Source organism: Ursus arctos, unplaced genomic scaffold (assembly GCF_023065955.2).
Source record: "Ursus arctos isolate Adak ecotype North America unplaced genomic scaffold, UrsArc2.0 scaffold_29, whole genome shotgun sequence".
Lineage (NCBI taxonomy): Eukaryota > Metazoa > Chordata > Mammalia > Carnivora > Ursidae > Ursus > Ursus arctos.
This window is the reverse complement of record NW_026622974.1, coordinates 27,379,092-27,396,168: the sequence shown is the minus strand read 5'-3', so window position 1 is coordinate 27,396,168 and position 17,077 is coordinate 27,379,092. Positions and strand designations below refer to the sequence as shown.

General features: G+C 43.5%; 1 protein-coding gene across 4 annotated transcripts in view; it reads right to left on the bottom strand.

Annotated features, from left to right (window-relative positions):
* The window catches only part of KCNQ5 (potassium voltage-gated channel subfamily Q member 5), a 489,468-nt gene that overhangs the window by 4,530 nt on the left and 467,861 nt on the right, over window positions 1–17,077 (bottom strand). For all 4 annotated transcript variants that reach the window (XM_044387115.3, XM_044387116.3, XM_026507086.4 and 1 more), the window contains 2 exons: window positions 2,628–2,759; window positions 338–464 (listed from right to left, as the gene is read on the bottom strand). In XM_044387115.3, the coding sequence (XP_044243050.1) occupies window positions 338–464; window positions 2,628–2,759 (259 nt within the window). The remainder of the gene's footprint in view (window positions 1–337; window positions 465–2,627; window positions 2,760–17,077) is intronic.

Below are 17,077 nucleotides of genomic sequence, written 5' to 3'. Positions count from 1 at the left end.
CAAGTGTTCCAGAGAACACTGTCTATGCACAAAAAATGTAGTTTCATTCACTCTTTCTTGATTTTCTTTTTGTAAATATATTAATCACTGGGGCGCCTGGGTGGCTCAGTTGGTTAAGCATCTGCCTTTGGCTCGGCTCATGATCTCAGGGTCCTGGGATTGAGCTCCGAGTCAGGCTTCCTGCTCAGAGAGGAGCCTGCTTCTCCCTCTGCCCGCCCCCCCAAATAAATAAGTAAAATCTTAAAAAATATATTAATCACGAAAATACATCAAATGACCTACATTTTTTATTTAAAAAATTCCGATGGAAAAGTTAGCCACTACAGTTGAACCGTACCTGCTTCTCCACCTTGACCACCCGGCCGAGCATACTGAGGTCATCGGGGGTCTCGTGCTCTGCTGTTATTTTCTCCCGGCTCTTCTTATCCGACGTGATTTGCCCTTTTCCAAGAATTTGGTCAACACTATTGGAGAAAGAGGAGATCTGATTATAAAAGCTGAAGATGGAGATTGCCCCAGGCCAGAACGAAGTGTTTTGAACAGAAAAATTAAAGACGATTATCTTTAATTTATGTAAGATGACATAAAAGCAAACTTGTTGCTGTTTGATGTGCTTAACGTGAGAGTTACACATGAGATTAATTTTCTCATTACTCTGGTCCGTGATGAAGTCACTCATGGGCAATCTTCTGGAGGCGAGATTGTCCTAAACTACAAAGTAATTTGTCTGTTTCCATCTCCGACCAGGCATTTCCTCAATTTAGCTGCTGAAAATAGGACAAAATGGTAATTATGATTATTTCATGTTAATAGAACAGATTCTTCGGTGAACATTCACCGCACACCTGCTACGCGGAGCTAAGCAGATAGAAAGTGATTGTCTCCGCCTGTCGGAATTCCAGTTGCAGAAGAGACACCGCATGAGCTGGAAACTTAATAGCTCTACAGCCCCTGCAGCAGTTCAACTTTATAACAACCCTTGTTTTATAATAGTTCTAGTAAAGGACTTGGAAGACCATGGCCACGCAGGCAGGGATTGTCACACGACCACAGGACGAGTTCAAACCATTGCCAAGGGGACTTGCTCCACTGAAATAGGAATTACCTTCTTCTGTGTGTGTGTTGGGGCGGAACTGTCATGAGTACGGACTCAACATTCCAGTTTACAGGCAGTGCCTACCTCCTGTCATGACATCTACTCTGTTACACTGCAAGCTCGACAAGGACTAAGTCATTGTTTTATTAATCTCTGAACGTCCACAGCGCCTGGCACACATTAAGGGCTCAATAACTGTCTGCTGGATGAATGAATGAATGAATGAATGAACGAATGAACTGTGATTTCTAGAATTGATCACCAGGCACACATTAAGGGCTCAATAACTGTCTGCTGGATGAATGAATGAATGAATGAATGAACGAATGAACTGTGATTTCTAGAATTGATCACCAGGCACACATTAAGGGCTCAATAACTGTCTGCTGGATGAATGAATGAATGAATGAATGAATGAAAGAATGAACTGTGATTTCTAGAATTGATCCCCAGGCACACATTAAGGGCTCAATAACTGTCTGCTGGATGAATGAATGAATGAATGAATGAACTGTGATTTCTAGAATTGATCACCGGGCACACATTAAGGGCTCAATAACTGTCTGCTGGATGAATGAATGAATGAGTGAATGAACTGTGATTTCTAGAATTGATCACCAGGGCCCAGTACATGCTTCCTGCTGGGCTAAGTGTGCTGTGCGCATATAAACAAATGTTTAAGACTCTCTCCTTGTGTTTTAAGAACTCTTCAAACACAAACACCGGTAATTTGTGCCTGAGAGTGAAGCGAGACTCTTAAACTGAGATGACTGAACATTCTGGCTTCAAGATAACACAATCAAACGTGGTTGGAGTAACAGATCGAACTCATTTTTTTTAATCACTCAGTAAGGTGCTCACCAGAGAGACACTGTGTATCTGGCATCGTCCGGGAGGCTAAGAAAGGCAAAGGCCCCCAGTCTTAGTCATGAGCAAGGGGAATAAACTTGCACCCAGGAAACAACACCAGAGCCAACCACTCGTTTTTGAGTCCGATTCTCCGGCACAGTAATTTCAAGATCGTGAGTGTCTCTGTGCTCTGTGGTAGCTCTCAGTGCCGTAGGAGGTCAGAGAAGGGAAAGGCCTGTTTTTGTGGGCCAGGGAGTCAGGTAAAGTCAAACAAAGGAGAAAGACGGCTTCTCCTTGAAGAATGGTTGGGATTCCGAGAATAACAAAACAACAATAGCAGCAATCATTCGAAGGACATCAGCGACAACCATTACCAGTTACCGAGCGCTTGGTTAGCGTGGAGGAACTCATTCAATCCTCTTGACAGCCCTATGAAGCAAACACTAACATTATCCTGATTTTTACAAATGAGGAAACTGAGATACTGCACGCTGTAGCTGGAGGCTCGAATGCCTGATTTATACCCTGAAGTAAAAAAATCTACATTAAAAGCAAAAGCCCAGTTATCCATGAGAAATGAATTAGAAATATGAGATTCAAGAGTTTTCTCTACATGGAGAAGTTACTCTCAGATAGTTTTTATGCCTATTCCTTCACAACAAATCACATTTATACTGCTTACCGTGTTTGGAGACTTTTAATTCTACACAACATGTCTAGATGACCAGCCGAATATTGTTCAATGACATCTTTTACATCATATGGGCGTAATGTTTCCTTAAATTTCCGTTTTGCAACATGGAATTTCATAATCCTGTAAGAGCAACATATTCCATATTAATCTCCATAACTTTGCTAAAAGAAGTTACCCAAATAGCTTGCTAGTAAACATGAGAACTCTGGGGGAAAAAAAAAGTCATGCATCAAATTATTTTAGGTTCCTCCAGAAATGCAACATAAAAGCCCAAGACTATAGTGGGCAATTTAAGAATATCTCATGGGAGGCAAACATTGAGAGTAGAAAAACACACAAAAGAGACTTAATACTAAGTGTTACACCTTTTTACTGTTCACTGAAACCCCGAATTAAAATTGAAGTCAAAATGCAATTCTGCCTTTTCTATGTGACCCTCAGAAGTTTAAGAAATAACATTTAGTGACTGCCTCCCTTAAAAAATATAAAAATTGTTAAAATGGTCTTTTATGTAACCATGCAATTTCAGACGCAGATGTGTCTACAAAACCCTCTTATTCTCTCTAGAGAAATGTACATTTGTATAGAAATTTATGAAAATTCTGTTTCATAAGTTACTTTTGCAGAATACTGCTCCATTAGGTAGCCAAGTTCCTTTTGTTTCAAATGTAACACACTCATCCACTAGGCTTGGATATCTAAGATTTCAGAACCAGAGATCTCTTTTATTACGATACTTCCCCCTACATGGACCTCATGCTTTTTTTTTTTTTTTTAAGATTTTGTTTATTTGAGAGAGAGAGAGTACGCGTGTGCATGCTTGAGCAATAGTGGGGGGAGGAGCTGAGGGAGAGGGAGAGGCAGACTCCCTGCTGAGCAGGGAGCCCCCATGTGCAGAGCTCCATTCTAGGACCCCGAGATCATGACCTGAGCTAAAGGCAGATGCTTAACCGACTGAGCCATCCAGGTGCCCTAGACCTCACTTTTTTTTTTTTTTTAAGATTTTTATTTATTTATTTGATAGAGATAGAGACAGCCAGCGAGAGAGGGAACACAAGCAGGGGGAGTGGGAGAGGAAGAAGCAGGCTCATAGTGGAGGAGCCTGATGTGGGGCTTGATCCCATAACGCCGGGATCACGCCCTGAGCCGAAGGCAGACGCTTAACTGCTGTGCCACCCAGGCGCCCCCAGACCTCACGTTTTAAAACAACATTTCATCAATAAATCCCATGATGCCGTAAATAGCTAAGTTGCCTAAGATAAACAGTTACTGCAATAACTTGATATTATTCCCGAAGAAAGCAAAGAAGCATAACATTTTAATGAGTCTGTGCAGTCTTAGCGCAGGTAAATATTAAGCCTGCCACTGTTTTTTCAACTATTAAATGGCTCATAGACTCCCGTTACCACACTCATGGATCCCAGGCTGGGAATCAGTCAATTAGGCTCTGGAAATCACAATTTGGTGTCCCTTGGTGGAAAGTGGGACGATTAGGTATAAATGTAGGAATTAAACAGAAAATACTCATTACCTATCCTAACTGATAGCTGATTGCAGGAAATCCAAATTGTCTTATTGGTTAAGAAGCCCCAAGCTCTATCTTGTAATTATATTATTATTATTATTATTTTTAAGATTTTTTATTTATTCATTCGACAGAGAGAGAGAAAGCCAGCGAGAGAGGGAACACAAGCAGGGGGAGTAGGAGAGGAAGAAGCAGGCTCCCAGCGGAGGAGCCTGATGTGGGGCTTGATCCCAGAACCCCAGGATCACGCCCTGAGCCGAAGGCAGACGCTTAACGACTGAGCCACCTAGGCGCCCCTGTAATTGTATTATTAACTTTAAATTAACTGTATCCTAATTATTCTGGAATCATTTATCCATAACATTCTTACTCCCTCTCTCTACCATATTTTCTCCACCAATCTCATCTTTGTTCAGGATAAATTTTTTTGGTCTACTTTTCTGTCTGTTTTTGTTTGCAAAAACACTGAAGCATTATTCAGAGGAAAGTAAAGGAAATCTGTTTTAATTTAACTTCTTAGTATTTAGCTTTAGTTCCAAATTTGTTTATCAAATTTGTTTGGGGCTCAGTCTTCTATATTAAAAAACCCGAGAAAACTAGTGAAATACCTACCCTGTGAAAGTTTTGGCCCTGAGTGATTATTGTTTAAATACCTCTTTCCCCACACTAAATTGTCAGCTACATGAAAGCAGGGCTGGGCCTCTTTGATTCAACAGGCGGTGCTTAATAAGTGTTAGCTCTTGTTACTCCAGCTACTTCTACCCTGTTCCTATCACTATTCTTCTTCAACACTGTGTCCTCAGAGCTGAGCACAGTTCCCAATACACAGTGGAAAGAAACATTTGTTGAATAAGAGAAGGAAGGAAAGAGAAGAAGAAAGATGTGCTCATCCAAGTAATAACAAGAATAAAACCAGAAGAAAAATTAATCTAACAGTCCAGACCCTCTTTACTTATCTTCAGAGTAGCTAATGGTGCCTGGGTGGGTGGGGGAAAAAGGAAAAAATCATCTTTATACATCCCTAGGTGGTTTTTAATTGTTGTTGTTTGGGTTTTCAATAATATTACCATTGGTTATGTGAAGTCCTTTTTTTTTTAAAGATATTTGAGAAAGAGAGAGCAAGAGAGACAGCATGAGTAGGGGGAGGGACAGAAGGAGAGGGAGAAGCAGGCCCCCCACTGAGCAGGGAGCCCGATGTGGGGATCGATCCCAGGACCCTGGGACCACGACCCTAGCCAAAGGCAGACGCTTAACCGACTGAGTCACCCAGGCGCCCCATTATGTAAAGTACTCTAGATGTCTTATCTTCAACAGTACTTAAGACATTCTTAGTTCCCTTTCATATTTGGGGAAACCGAGATTCAAAGAACCTATGTGACTTGCCCCCACATGAGCAACCAGTAGGAGGCAAAGCCAGGATCCCACCCAGATCCGTCTGGTTCTCTCACGTCACCTCCTGGTTTCTCATGGCATCGATTCTGCAGATGTTGAGGAGATCGGCTGGCATCTTCCGCAGTTTTTTTCTTGGCTATGGCGCAGAGCGACGAGCTCCGGCACGAGCTAGTGCGTCCCCATTGCCTGTGGCTCAGGCATTTGTGGTCTGTGGCGTGGCTGCCCAGCGGCGGACCCACACACCTCCACACTGAAGGACCCGCTTTGTCCTCACGGGGGCCTGCCCCTGTTTCCTGTAGGGAGTCGTGCGAATTCCCTGTGGTACTTTGTCTCACAGCTGCATGGTGCTTTCCTTTTCTCCTTTCCCAAGTACTTGGATGGAAGGACAATTTGAAGGCATTCAACAGACGGTTTTATACTCTGGCCCATACTCGGTCATATTTTAAGCAGACCATAGATAATTTCACTTTATTTACATTATTTACCATTTATGAGCTAGCCAAATTAAAGGCAGATCCATTTTTAAAAATAATTTTGATCAATATTTATAATTTTGATTTGTACTGTTTGCCAATTTCCATGGTATAAGTACTCCTACCATCCTTCATATTTCAAGCTATCAGTGTGACATCACTGAGCAAGAAGCTGGGAAGAGATGTGCAATATATCATTAGATAGTATTTACACCATACAGATACAACAGATGTGTATAACTCAAGACTATAGAGAGTAACATGCAGTAAAGTGACTAGGAAGTAGTGAGTGTTGAATGTGGATTGCCTTTGTTTTTAACCTAACTTCTTTTACTGTGAGTTTATACAATTTAATTTTTAATAATGGCTGTATTTAACAAGCAGCAAAATTCCCAAAAATGTAACATTCAGCTCCTGAGAGTCAGTACAAGCTGGCTCCAGCCCATCCCTGCATATACTCCTCCTTTTCAAATAATTGAAACGGTATTATTAATTCATTTTTTAATTCCTACACATGAAAGTAGGAAAATCTGTGAGTAAAGCCCCGAAGGAAAGCAATACCCCCAAGGAGTGATACAATGTATAGGAATCAATGGTAAGCCTATTAAGAACTTTAATATTGACTCGGCTTTGCATACCTACCATCACGTGGCTATACCCAAACACCACAGAAGACAAGCAGTTTCCCATCTAGGACTGCTGGTTGCTAAGCATTTATCAGGGCATTACTGAGTGTAAAAAAACCATTTTACCTATTAAGAATTAAGTTTCCTAAGACGGACAACAAATAGATTTTCTTTTTAAAAAACTTTTATTTTATTATAGTTTTTCGTGTAATCTCTGCACTCAACATGGAGCTCGCACCCACAACCCCAAGACCCCCAGGAGTCGCATGCCCCACTGACTGAGCCAGCCAGGCGCCCCTGGACAACAAATAGATTTTCTTAACTGTCTCTGTTGTAGGTCGAAAATGAAAACACTGAAGAGGTCTGAGGTGAGATAGGAAAATTCTAAATTGGGCAATATGTTTTATAAACATGGAGGGAATGTTTAATAACAAAAGTATTTTTGAAACCAGTAATTTATATAAAGGATGATGACAGTCATTTTGCCTTTGCCAAGGACAGACCAAGCATGTACTCATAGCCGTCAAAGCTGTCCTCTCCTTTCTATTTGCAATGGTATAGCCTTAGAAAGAATAAATCTTTCAAAGTGAAAGTGAGACCACATTGCCCCCCTTCCTAAGACCCTTCATTGGTTTTCCACAGCCCCTCAAGTAAACATCAAATTTCTTAGCATATAGTATAAGGCTGTTTATGGACTGGCCTCTGTCTACTCCCCTCTCCTCTCCCCTTCCACTCTGTGTTTGGAACTTGAGGTTCCAGCAACAACAACAAAAATATTTGCAGGTCCACAAAACACCACTCAATTAATCACATACCTCAATGATTTGCCTATGCTATTTCCTCTTCCTGAAATCCAAGATACCTTTAAGACTCAGCTCTAAAGTCACTTCTTTTATGGAAATTTCTGTGATTCTTCCAAAGTAGTTAGTCACTTGCATATCAACCTCTATTTCAGTACTTAGCATATCACACTGTAATTATTTACTTAAATATCCACCACCTTCACAGACTGTATGAGGTCCTGGACTGCAGGGTTATGTCCTCTCTCCTTGATAACCCAACACTTGGTGCAGAATTTAATGAGCATGAGAGGTTTGTCTAGAAGTGCTACCAAGGAGACTGGGTGGGCGACCTGAGGGAAGAGGGTAATGGATGGGGACCTCCCACCTTCTCTTTCCAGATGCTCATCTCTATTCATTCCTCTGCACGCAGCCTGCACTCCAGCCCTCCTGCATTTTTTTTTTTTGATACCAAAGTGCTCATTTCTCAGGATTCTTTGAACTCTACCTAAAATGCTAACTGTTTCATATTCAGCCCAAGTGTCGACTTCTCTAGGCAATCTTTCCTGCTCACCTTCAAAGGGGTAGATGGTCTTGCGTTGTGCCCTCAAGTGCACTGTCATGTAGGTAAGTCTGAGGCACTGTATCCCACCCACTGGACTTTGTCAATGTCAGGGGCTATGGTTTTTACCCTAGCTTCGTGCGCAATCTCGGCAAGTATTAGAGGTTCAGTAAATGCTTGCTGGAGAACTGAATGGGGATTAGCTACTCTCTAGTTGCTCAAAGTCGTTTATGTTGTTTTGTGGCAAGGCAGGCTCTTGCAGAGGTCTTCTTAAAGAGTGCCTTAGAATAAGTTGAAGTTCTTCAGGCATATTTCAGGGGGCGTAAATCCGGAACTATTCAAAGTGTAGACAAGGGGCAGAAAGTTCTTTCTGTAAAGGGCTAGAGAGTAAATATTTTATGCTTTATATGCATTGCGGCATGAGAGCAACCACAGACAATACGTAATCAAGTAAGTGTAGATGTGTTCTAATAAAACTTTATTTACAAAAACAAGCATTGGGTTGGACCTTTCCCATCCCCCCCCCCCATAGTTTGCTGCCCCATGGTGTAGATAAGAGTGATGAGGAAATGCCTTCAGGCCAGGAAAAAACAAAAACTCATGAACTGTCTTGGGAAAAAGAAGCAGAAGACTTTGGTGGCCTTCTACGTGCTTATAAATAAGTTTAGTATGATCTATATATTGCCTGGTAGAAAGGAGTGTTTAAGCAAGTCATTCTAGAGTAAAATTAGGACCTTTAAGAAACATTTAACAATTGAGGCACCTGAATGGCTCAGTTGGTTAAGCGTCCAACTCTGTGGTTTTGGCTCAGGTCCTGATCTTCGGGTCTTGAGATCAAGCTCCACAGCACTGGGCTCTGTGCTCAGCAGGGAGTCTGCTTGAGATTCTCCTCCTCTCCCTCGCCCTCCGGCCCTCCCCCACTCTCTCTTTCTAAAATAAATAAATAAATAAATATAAAAAAAAGACTTAACAAAAAAAATTTAACAATTAAGATGATAATGCCAAGTAGTACTTTATAGTATCACCCTATGAGAGGGATATTACTGTGATTTCCATGCTGTAGATAAGGAAACTGAGGCATAGAGAGGTTAAATAATTAGCCGGAAGTTACATAGCTAGTAAATGTGGAATTCGGATTTGAACCAGTGTGGCTCTAGTGCTGAGCTCTTAATCACAATATTGTACTATTATCTTAATATTAACTTCTTATATATATATATATATATATATTTTAAAGATTTTATTTACTTATTTGAGAGAGAGAGCAAGAGAGAGAGCGCGAGCGAGCATGAGTTGGGGGGAGGGGCAGAGGGAGAGGGAGAAGCAGACTCCCACCCCCCTGGGCAGGGAGCCCCACACCCAGCTCGATTCCAGGACCCTGGGATCTCTACCTGAGCCGAAGGCAGATGCTTAACTGAGACTGAGCCACCCAGGCGCCCCAGATCTTATATTTTAACACAGAATAACAACAACAAAAAAGATACTTTGATCTGATACAAGATCTTTTCACTCACATGTGCCTGGCACATAGGTTCTCAAAAAGGCTGCCTAGCCAATGGCCTGTCTCACTGGTCTGTCGAAGGTCCTTTGGAGGACCAAGAAAAGGCTGAGGAGTAGGTTCTGCTCTCACTGGCTGCTTCTTTTCATGAGCGAAAACGGCACCACTGGAACTAACACAGCAGCGAAGAGCAAAAACTCTGAAAGTTCGTTTCCCCGGATGCTGTGGGGCAACCAAGAGGCTAGCTACGAGCCCGGAGAAGGAAACCTCTTGCACAAAGTGGACATGCCCCGTGGTACCGCTAGAGGGGGGAAAAGATTCATCACACACCTAGTCCACGGGCCCCTCCCGTTGACGCTGAAGGAAGTCTGTTCAGACAATTTTCTGAGCACGAAGAAATAACTAAAGCAAAGTTAAACTCTGGGCAGAATCTATCTATATATACACACAAGCACATGTGCACTTATAAGGAAATGTAGGTGCATTTGTTGTGCTGCCATGAGTTATAAAATCTTGCAAAAGTCTGGTTCCAGCCGTCTAAATCAGGGTAACGACATTGCATATGAATATGCAGAGATAAGAGCGATTAGAAGACGAGCGGCAGCGACTGTGGCCGCCACCGAACAGATGGACGAGCCCGGCCGGCAGCCAAAGCGCGGGCCGGGCGGAGAGGGCTCAGCCGCCTGTGAACTGCAGAGGCAGCTTGATTGACTGGAAGGACAGCAGTACTTCCCAAGCGTGGCTGCTCCCGGGAGCTGCACAAAATGCCGGTGCCTCGGTCCCACCTCGGTTTTCACGGATCCGGGCTGGGGCCCCCGAGATTTTGTAAAACTCTTCAGGTCACTGCACCGGCGCAGCCCAGGTTGAGAGCTTCTGAAGCGGAGGTGGGGATGGGGAGGGGCAGAGTGATCTCCCTGCTCCCTGCCTCTATGCAAAGAAGTGATGGTGGGCTTGGCTAGGTCTTCTTTGTCACACATGGCATGGCCACAGGGCAGAGTGTCAGTGTGCTTTGGTGGCAGGCCTCCAGGCAGAACCTGAATGTCTCCCGACCCCCTTCCCTGAGTGATGCGGGAAGCTTCGTGCAAGGAGTAGTTAGTAAGTTCCGTTTGATTTTGAAAGGACTCCCTCGGAAGGGAAAGGGCGTGCTGGGTGACGGATTCACTTTCTTTCAGTAAGGACCCATCGAGAGCCTACCATGCTGCTGTGCTGGGCTCTGTGCTCGGCGCTGGGGAGCCCTGGCTCCCCTGAAAAGGAGCTGGCAGAAGGGAAGGAGCCTCTAGTGATTACTTGTCTCCAGTTTCTTCCTCTCTCCAGTCCTCGTGGAAGGCAGCAGTCACTGGGGCCAGGAGCTCCGACAGGATCCAAGAGCCTCATTTGTCCAGAGCCAGGAGCTCTTAGGATGAGCTCTGTGTGGCCGCCTCCCTAAGCGATGCCACAGGCGCGTCTGATGCCTGGGACTCAAGAATTCACTCCTGGATTCTTTCGCTCACCTATCACACGTTTACTGAGTGCCCAGCACATGCCAGGCTCTGTGCCCAATGCCAGGGATACAGCGATGAAGAAATAAGTGCTGTTGAGTCCTTCCCGTCTGGTGGGGCAGACGGTGTGTGAGTGGAGGGGGTGGGCAGCTCAGGCCAGCGGGAGTGCGGAAGAGAAGCATTTAACCCAGATTGCTGTAAGTGATAGGAAACAATTTCTGGGGAAGATAGTCCTTTACCCTCTGCACCCCCACCTCTGGGGATTATATCACCAAATTTGTCCAGGCTGCAGAAATGGTCCCTTAAGTGCCCAGATTGTGTTTTGGTGTGGATGTTTCTCCCTCTGACCTCTTTTCTTACCTTACGCTGGCCAGTTGGGTTGATTTACTCTACTGACATGCGTTCCCTAACCCCCTCCTTCCCAGGGTGGCTAATTCTACCCCCTGACTTCTGACTCTCTGCAAGGAACACAGCATCTCTCTGCCTTAAGAGCAAGGGTCCTAGGGCTCATTCTTGAAGTGATCCAGGGCCCTTGGATTACCAAAACGTCCCCAAGGCAGCCCTCTTTTTGCCTTTCAGAGATAGTCAGGGGATGGTGCTGATCACGGAGTAAACAGACAACCGGACTGTGGAACTTCATATCTGGGGTCAACATTAAAGGCATATGTGTTACTTGTTTGGATGATTTATTACTTCTCTGTTAATATGTAAACATGACTCAGTAATGCAGATTTGCATCTGTGTCTACAGTACTGAGACTCTGAAAACCCTTCAAAGCTAGTGATAGAATTACATGTCCACTTTACCTTTCTTGCCTCTTACGCTGGGCTACTAGCCAGTGACTAAGGAGCCCCGGGAGTTCCTGGATGCACTGGCCAATCTCATTTTCTGGCTTTCAATTCTCGCTGGAGACTGTAAATTAGCAGCCCTTGCACACAGCCCATTAATGCCTTGCTGCAGTAAGCCCCACCTGGCTGACTTAGGGAGCAGGACCAGTTCTGTGGCCACACGGTGGGCACATGGATGTTGTTCTTCCAGTGTGTGTTGTTATTGTGTTTTATAGTCAGGATTTGGTAGGTTCTCCTACACTTTTTTCTTTTTTTTTTTTTAAAGGGGATAAGAATAGTAGAACTCAAGCAAGAACTTCTGGATTCAAGCAAGTCTGCAAACGGTTAACTCTCCTCTTAGGATTTTCTGACCATTGATCCAGTAACTAAATTTGGGAATTTTGTTTTCCCAGGAGTATACAATTCTGTATAAACCTTAAAGCATGAAATGAAGAAGTAAACACATAAGTGCCCATACCCACTGATTGCTCTTGAATATTTTTAGTCATAGCATTGAATAGGAGTTTCAGTTTAAATTATAACAAAATAAAAGGTGAGAAATTAGATACTGTGAAGTAAGTGTGTCTTCCGTGAAAACACTAGTTTAATGCGGCCTCAGAGCAAAATGTGGCCACAAGCAATTATCTTCAAAACAGAAACAAGCAAAAAGAATATTCCAGGGAATATATTAGCTGATTTTAAAAATATGTGTTAAATGATCCATAAAATGTTCTTCTAGCAGCGTCCTTTACTGTAACGTGCCATAGACTTGGCTGTCAAGAATGTCTTAACAGTGACTTGCAAACAAAGACTCATCACCTCTGTTAAAATAGCAGAGACGCTATCAGCAAAATTAAGAACGGGCGATGATTAAACAGCTTGTAGGTTTAACAAAAACCCACAACGGCAAACATGTGCCTCTGCTTCTCTATTTGTGGAGTATTCTTGTTTCAAGTATGGAGCGAGATTTAAGAAGGATTCGGAGTCGAGAATGCATTTTAGGGGACAGTCCAGGCCATGGTCCCCGCACGTGCCCTTCAGCATAGGAAGAACACAAGGGCAAGGAAACTGTAAAACCTTGTCACCCAACCCAGGGTGACAGCAAGGCCTGATTTGCATATCCGCCTGAGAAACTCTGACAAGTCATCATGGTTCTTCTCTTTGCTGATCAGATCTGAGCAATTTTAGAAGAGTTGATGAGTCTTTGCTAGTTGCAAAGAAATTCTTGACATTTTATCTATGTTCTTACTAGAGCAAAAGGTTCTGATAGATAATTTAGAAAAATGTTCTGTTTACCATCTGGCTTCAAACCCTTTTGCCTCTATTGAATTTTTCTCCAAAGTCACCGGTGACTTCCTGGTTGCCGATGCCAAAGGATCTTCTCACGCGTTGTCTTCTTGACCTCTGAGCAGCACTGAACACAGTGGAGCTCCCGTGGCTCAGCGCGCTGTCTGCCGGCCCCTCCTTCTCCGCGCCCGCTGTTTTCTGCGGCGTTAGTCTCCACCACAGTCTTCTGCCTTTTGCAGCTCCCTACAGGTTCGTGAGCCTTCCATTCTGGGGTGACCGTCTTCTGTCTTCACGCCCACACTCCCCTCGGGGTGATGCTTCTGCAAAGCATCTATGTCTGTACCGACGACGACCAAGTTAGTCTCCATTCCAGATTTTTCTCCTTGGCTTCTGAAGCAGGGCTTGCTGGGGCCCACTGTGACCCCGCAAACTCTACAGTTGCAACAACTCCCCCTCTTCCCACAAGCCAGCCTCTGCGTGGCCAGCCCCCAGCCCCCAACCGTGTACCATCCTGATTCTTCCTGCTCTTTCACTCTGTCTTCTCTAACCAGCAAATATCCAAATCTTATCATTTTCTCGTGTCTGAAGAGTTCCGAAATCTGTCATTCAGGACTTTTCATCACCACTGGCTGGCCCCGGGCAGAGCCAGGTATGGTCACAACAATGGTCCCCTCTTTCCAATCCATTCCTTGCAGTTAGTCATTGTCCTAAGTATTAGAATAAAGCACCAGGCTGATAAATTTCCTTCCTTCTGTAGCCTCCACACTTTCTTGCTCGTTATAATGGTTCCTGCTCCTCCCGAGTCTAACCTCTCCTCCCCACGTTCTCCACCCCCTACCAGCCCAGATGCTTTGCGATACCGTCCTCAGATCTGGTTCTTCGCAACTGCGCTTCCCTCTGCCTAAACTCACACCCCTTTCAATAACCTGGCTGTACCTACAAAGCCACCAGATCCCTGCTAGGACGCCCCTTCTTCCAAAAAGCCTTCCTGAATGCCAACTCCCACGTAAGTGCTGACACTCGATCTGCCCCAACAGCCCGGACTTCTGTTATTGTCCCCATCTGCTGCTCTATATTATAATCGACTCTGTACTTTTTTGGCAGCCCTTCAAGATTCCCAGCAGGGATCCATCTTTCTTGTTAATGTCTATTCTGGTGTCTGGTGCGGAGTAGAAGCTCTGTCCTGATCACTCTCTCTCTCTCTCTTTTTTTTCAGAGTGCATGAACTGATCCTTTGGGAGGAACCGAAGAGTTTATAGCCAGGCTTCTGTGTGTGTAGGGGGGGTCGGGGGTGGGAGGGGAGAGGAGAGGTAGCTTCTCCCTTTCACAGTCCTCTTCTTGGGAGGGTGCCTGGGAAGGCGGCAAGCTCACCCTGAGGAGGAAGGGGGAGAAATCTACCCGGAACATGGGCTTGTGGTTGGGTGGAGATATTGCTCTTCCAGCCCTGAGTGGTGCTGCTCTGAGTGATTCCTCGATGCAGGTGGTGAGGACATAACTTCAAGGGGTAACAGCAAGTGCTTCCTGAGGAAGGGGATGCAGGCAGGCAAGGCCGCAAACTTTTGGAAGTTGGGAACACCTCTCAGAAGAGAGAAAGAAGCACTCCTCTCCGGTGACATACCGTGGGAGTCAGTGGAGCTCAGAAAGGAGAGGGTCTGGCCTGAGCAGAGGAAGGGCACAGTAGGCAGCATGCTGGGAAGGCAGTAAGGAGCCCAGAGACCCGGAGGTTATAATGGCTAGCATTGACATAGTGCTTACCATGTGCCCAGCACTGCTCGAAGTGCTCTGCAAGTGTTAATTCAATTAATCCTCACCACAGCCATACAAGGTCAATACTATTACCTTCCTCACTTCACCAGTAAGGAAACAGGGCACAGAGAGTTGACATGGGTTGCCCAAGGTTGCACAGAGGCTGCCATTTCTTGGATCTCTTCTCTGAGCAGCTCTCAGGAGGGTGGAGGCTGGGGGTCGAATTAGCTAATGGTGCCAGGGCAAAGTTGGCTGCAGCTTCAACTAAAGAATTCTTTGAATTTTTATCCCAGACTTTATTTATTCATTTGATTTTCTAGAAGGCTGGCTTGGGTTGGGAAATACAAGGTAGTGTACAAGAAAACATAGCAAGCATGGTGATCATTGCATCGAGATGTTAAGAGAAGTTAAGAACATGATACAATCAACAGCTTCTCGGTCATTTCTGTTCAGAATAATGAGTAATCTCCATTGGGTTGTTTCGGCTGTCTTTACAAGAAGAGTAGGTTGTATGGTATTCTGATTTGTTTCTTGACACCTGACAGAACTAGTTGTATAAAACAAGCTGACGAGAGAACAGTTGTTGTTGAGGATCTCGTTAAGAATGGCCTTGATCTCAGATAGAGTAATTCTATGAAAAAGTGCAGGTAAGAGGCAGGTGAGCTTTGCATTGCATCATTTTAACAGACAGAGCTCATTCTCCAATTGTGTAATAAATCCTTCACACAGCACTTCTACGATGCCTTGGTATGTATATCTAAGAATTTAGCCAGTTCAGTACAGGAAAACAAACACAAACACTTCTTTTTATTTTTACAAATTATTATTCTGAGAGCTAAAATAACAAAGAGATAAGAAATAACAAGTGTTGTGAGGATGTGGACAAAAAGGAGCCCTCGTGCACTGTTGGTGGGAATGTAAATTGGTGCAGCTTCGGTGGAAGACGGTATGGACGTTTCTCAAAGAATTACAAATAGAAATAACATATGATCCAGTAATTTTACTACTGGGTATTTACCCGAAGAAAACGAAACACTAATTTGAAGAGCTAGATGCACCTCTGTGTTTAGTGCAGCATTATTCACAATAGACGAGATATGGAAGCAACCCGAGTGTCCATCCATAGACAGATGGATAAAAAAGATGTGAGATGTCTATATCTATATCTGTATCTATATCTATATCTATGTCTATATCTATATCTATCTATATAATGCAGCCATAAAAGGGACGATATCTTGCTATTTGTGACAATATTAATGAGTCTAGAGGGTATAGTGTTAAGTGAAATAAGTCAGACTGAGAAAGGCAAATGCCGTATGATTTCACTCATATATGGAATCTAAAAAGCAAAACAAACGAGTAAACAAACAAAAAGCAGAATCAGACCTATAAATACAGAGCACAAATTGATGGTTGCCAGAGGGAAGTGGAGTGGGAGGCCGGCTAAAAGAGCAAAGAGAAAGGGGAGGGACAGGCTTGCAGTTATGGAATGAAGAAGTCACATGAATAAAATGCACAGCATGGGGAACAGAGTCGATGAGACTGTGATAGCTTTGGGGACAGACAGCAGCTACGGTCGGGGTGAGCACAGCACAATGCATAGAGAAGTTGCATCACTACACTGTACACCTAAAAATGCAGCATTGTGTGTCAACTATACTCAAATAAAAACTTATTATAAAAATAAATAATACTCAATAATACTCAAAATAAATATACTCAAATAAAAACTTATTATAAAAATTCTGAAACTCTTTTATAACTATAGACTTGTATTGGATATAACTTTAAACACTTATGATTTATCTATTATGTATTTATTTATATTACTTATTTTGAATTAATGAGCATATATTAATTTTTGTGAGAAATATTGTGCAAGATTCTCACTTATGTAGTGTTTACACAATGCCAAGTACAAGGTTCAAAGGTAACAGTCAACCTCTTTAGATATTCCCAAATATCCAGATGTTTTATATTGTGAGAGAACATATCTAAGGTAATTTATGGGTTTATTTTTACTCTGAAAATTTTGATATTGTTCCTGAGAAAGTATTTGTTAAATAGTGATAGGAGAACTAGTATCTTGCCATGTGTTATCTGAATTGTTATTTCACATGTTAAAGCGCTAGCCCCTAGTACCTCAGAATATAACTGTATTTGGAGACAGGGCTTTAAAAGAAGTGATTAAGTTGAAATAAGACCCACGGTAGGGTCTAATCCAACCTGACTGATGTCACTG